At 34.1% G+C, this 7,577-nt stretch overlaps 1 protein-coding gene across 3 annotated transcripts; it reads left to right on the top strand.

Moving 5' to 3' along the window:
• The first annotated feature begins 526 nt into the window (after nucleotides 1-526).
• Nucleotides 527-4,950, top strand: LOC139783622 (bifunctional polynucleotide phosphatase/kinase-like). 3 transcript variants are annotated; one of them, XM_071722774.1, is made up of 6 exons: nucleotides 527-723; nucleotides 843-1,001; nucleotides 3,367-3,648; nucleotides 3,742-3,803; nucleotides 3,894-4,039; nucleotides 4,121-4,950. In XM_071722774.1, exons 2-5 carry the CDS (start codon nucleotides 936-938, stop codon nucleotides 3,895-3,897), a joined length of 414 nt encoding a protein of 137 aa, XP_071578875.1. In that variant the 5' UTR covers nucleotides 527-723; nucleotides 843-935; the 3' UTR covers nucleotides 3,898-4,039; nucleotides 4,121-4,950. The 3 variants fall into 3 exon arrangements, with proteins under 3 accessions (XP_071578875.1, XP_071578874.1, XP_071578876.1); XM_071722773.1 differs by having other exon boundaries at nucleotides 527-1,001; XM_071722775.1 differs by having other exon boundaries at nucleotides 527-1,001; nucleotides 3,353-3,648.
• The last annotated feature ends 2,627 nt before the right edge of the window (nucleotides 4,951-7,577 follow it).

Here is a 7,577-nt window from a genome sequence, read left to right as displayed (position 1 = left end):
TCCAGCAAGCGACACAAGTCGACACAGGTATCGTTTTGTCTTTGTTACTCATTGCCAAAAAAGAAAGATAGAACGACGTTTGTGTCGGCTTGTGTCACTTGCTGGAAAGCTCCCTATGTATGCAAGTTTAACGCCTATTGAGTTAATATGAAATAATTTTCCTAAATGTAATAAAAATAACACGATGTTATATATGTTGTTTGCCGTGAATATGATTCGATCAATCCTAGTATTCCGGTTTATTCGCAGATCGATTCGCAGATCGTTAGCAGCATTTTTTACTCGTACCTCCTCATTACTTCAATTTTTAACAATATTAAACGAATTTTGTTAGGTTTTGCCCAGTGCTCTGAATGTCATCTAGTCATACATATCATGCTTTGATACAAGGAACGTGAAAAAGAGCAGGAAAAGAAAAGAACAAACAGAAGAGACAGATTCAAGCTTTGTCTTTTAATCTGGACGAAGACAATGCCGAAAAATCCCCGCAGTCAGAAAATGAGCAATCTGATGGTTTCGCGATTAAGAAGATTAAGAAAAATCCAGATGTAGATACAAGTTTATTGCCAGATAGGGAAAGGGAGGAGGAGGAAAATAAACTTAAGGAAGAATTGAGGCAAGAATGGGCTAGAAAGCAGAACGCGTTGAAGGAAGAAGAAATTGAGATCACATTCAGTTATTGGGATGGATCTGGCTATCGTCGGAGTGTTATAATGAAGAAAGGTGAATGTCTCAGTAATTTAGAGAATTTTTAAGTTATTAAAATACTCCAGTGTCACTTTTGGAGTAACATTGGCGTGATATATAATGTTCTACTGCATAAATTAAATTTTCACATACAGGTAATTCTATCTATCAGCTTCTTCAGAGATGTTTAGAAGTTCTGAAGCGTGAATTCAACAAGCTTAAAACAGTAATGGCAGATCAGTTAATGTATGTCAAGAAGGATCTTTCTTATATTACCGCACCATTATACGTTTTACGATTTTATTGTAACTAAGGTAAAGATACTAAATGATAAAACTTATGAAGCAATATCACAATGTTGGCATGTTATTTTAATGTATGTAATATTGCAATTAGGCACGAGGAAAAAGCGAACCTCTGTTCACATTTGACGTTCACGGTGATATTCGTGTTATGCACGATGCTTCTGTCGAAACCGAGGAATCACATGCCGAAAAAATTTTACTTAGGTATTTATCATTAAAAGAATACTTTGTACTAGGTGCGCAACTAAGTTTCCGGGTTTCACACATAGATGGCACCAATAACACATGTACTCGACTTACATGTCTGAAGTTGTCTGAAGTTATAGCTTGGACATCTGTTAACAATAACCAGTCGTTATATAAACACATATCGCAACGCAAAAATATTTTTTCTAACAACGGAGATGTCGAGTTTTGTGCCAAATAAACAGCATTTGCGGGAAGCTTTGCTTTTCTGCTTTAACTTGAAAAAAAATGCAGCTGAAGCACGTCGTTTGCTTGAGGAGGCCTACGGCGAACATGCACCATCGAAAACTACCTGTGAAGATTGGTTTAAACGCTTCAGAAGTGGCGATTTCGACACTGAGGACAAGGAGCGCTCCGGAAGACCAAAAACAATTGAGGACGCCGATCTGCAAGCGTTATTGGATGAAGATGATACGCAAACACAAGATCAACTTGCGGAGGCATTAAACATGACTCACCAAGGTATTTCCAAACGTTTACATGCCATGGGAAAAATTCAAAAGGAAGGAAAATGGGTGCCGCATAAGTTGACTGAGAGACAGATGGAAAATCGAAGAGCCACTTCCGAAATTTTGCTTTTGCGGCATGAAAGAAAGAGTTTTCTTCATCGAATTGTTACTGGCGATGAGAAGTGGATATATTTAGAGAATCCCAAACGCAAAAAATCGTGGCTTTCACCTGGTGAAGAATCAACATCGACGGCACGGCCAAATCGTTTTGGAAAGAAGACAATGCTCTGCGTTTGGTGGGACCAGAAAGGAATCGTGTACTATGAGCTGCTGAAACCGGGAGAAACTGTCAATGGGCATCGCTACCGACAACAACTGATCAATTTAAACCATACATTGCTCGAAAAACGGCCAGAATGGGACACGAGACACGAACGAGTGATATTGCAGCACGACAACGCTCCGTGCCATCGCAGTTCCATCGTCCAGGACACCATCAAAACGCTGAAATGGGATCTGCTACCGCACCCGCCGTATTCGCCAGACCTGGCGCCTTCCGATTATCACTTGTTCCGGTCGATGGCGCATGGCTTGGCTGGGCTACACTTGACCAATTTCGAAGAAGTGCAAAATTGGTTGGATGAATGGTTTCGGTCCAAAGACGCGTCGTTTTATTGTCGCGGTATTCATGTATTGCCAGAGAGATGGCGAAAATGTATAGCTAGCGAGGGACAATACTTTGAATAAACCATTTTTTGTATTTTTCTTGAAATTTTCCATTTTTTATTGATCAAAAAAACCCGGAAACTTAGTTGCGCACCTAGTATAATTCTCTTTTATGTTATTTCTCATTAGATCATGGTACGAGAGGAACAAACACATTTTTCCAGCGAGTAGATGGGAACCTTTTGATCCAACGAAAAGTTTTGACAAGTATACAGTGTCGGATAAAAATGGGAAGAAAGATAAAATCTGATAAACTTAGATTCAACGAATTGTCCAATTTCGTTTAAAGGATTCAGATTCAAAGGACTGTAATTTAGTAGAGCTACATAATCGAGTAAATGAATTAAATATTATCACATAACTGAATGAATTAAAATCACAGTCCTTAAAAATACAATGTAGCTACAATATATATACATATATATATATATATATATATATATATATATATATATATATTATAATATATATACATATATATATATGTATATATATTGTAATATATTACAATCTGTTGTATAATGAATCAATTGTACGATGAAACAAAGTTATTTATCTGGTTATAATATTTACAGTCCTTTGAATCTGAATCCTTTAAACGAATTTGGACAATTCGTTGAATCTAAGTTTATCAGATTTTATCTTTCTTCCTATTTTTATCCGACACTGTATACTTGTCGTAACTTTTCGTTGGATCAAAAGGTTCCCATCTACTCGCTGGAAAAATGTGCTCGTTCCTCTTGTACCATGATCTAATGAGAAAAAATAAAAAAATAACATAAAAGAGAATTATACAAAGTATTCTTTTAATGATAAATACCTAAGTAAAACTTTGCCGGCATGTCATTCCTCGATTTCGACAGAAGCATCGTGCATAACACGAATATCATCGTGAACGTCAAATGTGAACAGAGGCCCGCTCTTTCCTCGTGCTTATAGATATCCATTAACAGGTGGTACTTATGGTCGGCAGTCCAGACTCCGGAAAATCGCATTTTGCAAAGAATTATCTGAAGGAATACGGATACGTCAACAGAGACACTTTAGGCAGCTGGCAGAAGTGCATTGCCGCAGTCCAACAATACTTGAATCAAAGAAAAAGTATACGTATAGACAATACCAATCCCGATCCAGCTTCGAGAAAGAGATACATTGAGGTAGCCAAGAAGCGCAATGTCTCGGTCAGATGTTTCGTCATGACGACAAGTATAGAAAACGCGAAACATAATAATAAGGTAATCGGAAATTAACATTAACCGTCATCGTGTGAAAGAATCGTATGAAGTGATGTATCCGAAAATTCTAATCGATTTATTATTACATTACAGTTTCGCGAGTTGACTGATCCAAGCCACATTCCAATCAACGAGATTATTATCAACTCCTACGTGTAAGTAGATTTTAGATATATACATCTCTACTCAAAATTATTAGTCTTTGGATATGTATGTAATTATACTTTGATGTTACTCTTTTGCAGGTAAATGGTCGACAGAAGCTTACAATGTGGTACAAAATTGTTCCTCAAAGGGAGTTGCTGCCCAAACTCAGATTGAAGGTCGCATTCAAACTAATATTTATGAAAATATTTATGAAAATATTTATTTTATGATATAAAATTATGAGGTAAGTAGTTATTATTATTTAATCTTCGAGAATCTCTTTGCAGATGCGCAAATTAATTGAAATTAATTGATTTTTTTAAAGCTAATTTTTTTTACTAAAGAACTGGTAATGAACGGACATGCTGAACAAGTAGCATGGGACCAGATGAATGAAGCCAGAAACACTTGAATCCATTTGTACATAAGAGTTGTCAAGAAACTCTACAATTTTCACGCATAATCCGCGATTCTTAGTATGGACTAGAGTTTAATACAATCGCCATTGATGATCCCCTTTAATCGCGTCAAAATTGATTATTTCGCTTTTTGACTTCGTTCTTTACTCATGTTGTAAAATAGTTTTCCGATTGTGTAGAACATTTTTATTTAGAAAGAAAGAAATTAATAAAGATTGCTATATTGATCGTAGAGTAGAGAAAACAATAAAACTTAACATTTTACAAAGTAGTGTCACATTTAAACTAGAACATTGTATCGAATAACTCAGACGAATTAGGAAATTCGTTTTTACGTGACATATCTATTTCTGATTGGGGACGATTCGAGAACTCATTGAAAAAATTTAATTTCTTTTCACGTTTAAATTTAGGTCACCGTAGATTAAACTTGTTACCTTAGAAGTTATTGTTAAATGGCGCATTTTATTTAATATTCCGCACTTTACTGTTGTGGCATAAAATTATTTTATGTTTCAAAAGATGGAGACTAAGCTTTCGGATTAATCCAGATGTACGCATATATACTGTATATATTTAATTAATTGTTTACTTAGATATTGATGATTCTTGCGCGATATGTTAATACATTTTTTTCTATGCAAGATTTCAATACAGCAGAAACTAGTTAACTGAGAAAAAGAGTCTATAAATGATTCGTAACTCGTGCAATTGCACTCAATTGGAAACGTTTGGCAGTTATGAAATGTTAATATTTAATATTGTTGTTAAACATAATATAGAAATATTAAGGTTACAATCATTAAATCGCTCACAGTGCTCACGTACATAACTGTGTCGCGCGCTGCGATTAACTCAATTTATTATAACTTATTATAATTTTTTAACAAAGCGAAAATATAGCGATAATATGGCGCAATGAACATCGTTACGTAATAATCATTCGTAATTCATTTTCGTGTATATAATATGTAGCTGACCGCAATCTTTGACTCTATTCAAATTTTGTACAACACTTCATTTAGCATTGTATTAATCATTAAGTAGCTTTGAGTACATTTAGTAGGTTTTGTATATTCGTCAGTTTAATCCTTGAAGTTATTAAGACTTGCATCAATTTTTACCGCAAGTCCTCTTACATCTTTTATACGCCTTCTGTAAAATATATAAAAATATATCATAACTGAATTAACTCGCATATCTTGGTCTGTCTTTTTTTTCTCCATTGTTTAACTTCTATTCGCCTCCCGACTTGACGTACGTATATGCTACTATACTCGTCCAAGACGTTATTCGCGACATTTACAAGCTCTCTGTCTTTCTCTTCAATCGCTCTAAAAAAATGTGTCGTCTTGAAGTGATTGATCTTCCTAAAGGATTTAAAAGTTACGCTTTGCGAAGACATAAGATATACGTTAGCTGGAAAATTGATTCACAAAGGGATTAGAAAAAGACGGAATGTTATGCGGTCGGTTCTTCAACAGTATAACGGGTGAACGTTTCGCGACTAGGTTAATCCACTTGCATATCGGTCATTGCGATCTCGCTCTTGTACTTGACTCATCGTCATGAGACTAGCTCCATTGTTCGCGAAGATACTTTTCTCTTGTTCTCTTTTCGGCTACCCTAAGGCGCATGTGTGTGTGTGTGTGTGTGTGTGTGTGTGTGTGTGTGTGTGTGTGTGTGTGTGTGTGTGTGTGTGTGTGTGTGTGTGTGTGTGTGTGTGTGTGTGTGTGTCAAACGTTTTACCTATTATTAACAACTTCAGACACAATACATTTTTATTTTTAATATACATATGTTTAGTATTAACATTAATCATGCTATATTGCGATTATGTTTTATGTTGAAATTGAAAAATATATACAAGGTGTACAACTAAAAGAGTTACAGATTATTATTTTTAAAAAACTAAGCAAAATATTAAATTGTTGTTTTCTTTAGAAATAGTAGTCCGTAACACCTTTAGCTTCACACCTTGTACATACTGTTTATAAAATGCGTAATACTACAAAAAGGCGTGATATCCGTACAAAATTACCTTTCTTAAAAAAAAGGTAAAGAAAGGCGCCAAGTACACGTATAGTAGTGTATATATTGTTACCTCGAAAAAAAAGAAAGTGGTAGTATTATACTTCGAAAAAACCTAAGTAACAAGTGGTAGACGTACTCTTTGTATCTCGAAAAATCTCGAAAAAATCTAAGCAGTAGTATCTTTATTTCCAAAAACTTGGCGCTGCTAGACCTCGAAATTTTAATTAAATAAGGATAACAATAAATAAAAATAATTCAGAGAAGAATGCGACGGGAATAACAAAATGATTATCAGCGTGGTGTGTATGTGCGAGTGATATGGGTGTGCGTGACGACGGCGAATAATGCGGCTTATAATTAAGTATAGGATAAGTTTTCGATGCTTTATTTATTTATTTAAAATTTCGAGGTCTAGCAGCGCCAAGTTTTTTTACAAGAAAAATTTATGTATTTTAATAAAATATTTTTATTTTGTACTGTTACCTCTGTAATTCTTTGTGATTAAATCTTTTATTCTATTGAAAAATACATATATATGAACTTTGTATTTAAATACCTTGTATTCCCTCGTTGGATTAAATATTTTAATAAAATATTTTTATTTTGTACTGTTCCTCTGTAATTCTTTGTGACCACTAGAAAATACACATGTAAACTTTGTATTTAAATATCTTGTATTCCCTTGTTAAATTTAAATAAAATTTTTTAATCTTATAAAATTGTTATCATACATTCTTTTTCTAATTGACACCATGTAAAGATTTTTCAAAGTAGTGCAACAATTATTTTTTGAGGCAATATATATGTTCTCTCTGTAATTGGCGCTGTAATTTAAAGAGATATCATTTCTTTTTTGTAATTGTAATAGATCACTTGAAGCGCGACTCTTCTTTGATAAGGTAACATAATTTTGTGATGTGTATCACTTGGGTTATAATTTTTTGGAAATAAAGATACTACTGCTTAGATTTTTTCGAGATTTTTCCAGATACAAAGAGTACGTCTACCACTTGTTACTTAGTTTTTTTCGAAGTATAATACTACCACTTTCTTTTTTTTCGAGGTAACAACATATACACTACTATACGTGTACTTGGCGCCTTTCTTTACCTTTTTTTTAAGAAAGGTAATTTTGTACGGATATCACGCCTTTTTGTAGTATTACGCATTTTATAAACAGTATGTACAGGGTAAAGCTATTTGGAGGTATAATACTACCACTTTGTTTTTTTCGAGGTAACAACATAATACATATACACTACTATGCGTGTACTTGGCGCCTTTTTTTACGTTTTTTTTTAAATAGGTAATTTTGTACGGTCATAGAAA

The sequence above is a fragment of the Temnothorax nylanderi genome, unplaced genomic scaffold, assembly GCF_030848795.1.
Source record: "Temnothorax nylanderi isolate EJ_2023f unplaced genomic scaffold, tnyl_v1.0 TNYL_tig0522_pilon, whole genome shotgun sequence".
NCBI classification, from domain to species: Eukaryota; Metazoa; Arthropoda; class Insecta; order Hymenoptera; family Formicidae; genus Temnothorax; species Temnothorax nylanderi.
The sequence above is the reverse complement of the archived record's forward strand: the minus strand, read 5'-3'. Positions and strand labels throughout refer to the sequence as shown.

Bases quoted from the DNA above. Each gene is read 5' to 3' on its own strand.
- LOC139783622 (XM_071722774.1), top strand. From the start codon at position 936: ATGTCAAGAAGGATCTTTCTTATATTACCGCACCATTATACGTTTTAC. The intron at 1,002-3,366 runs GTAAAGATACTA...ATCCATTAACAG, and splicing joins ACGATTTTATTGTAACTAAG to GTGGTACTTATGGTCGGCAG. The intron at 3,649-3,741 runs GTAATCGGAAAT...ATTACATTACAG, and splicing joins ACGCGAAACATAATAATAAG to TTTCGCGAGTTGACTGATCC.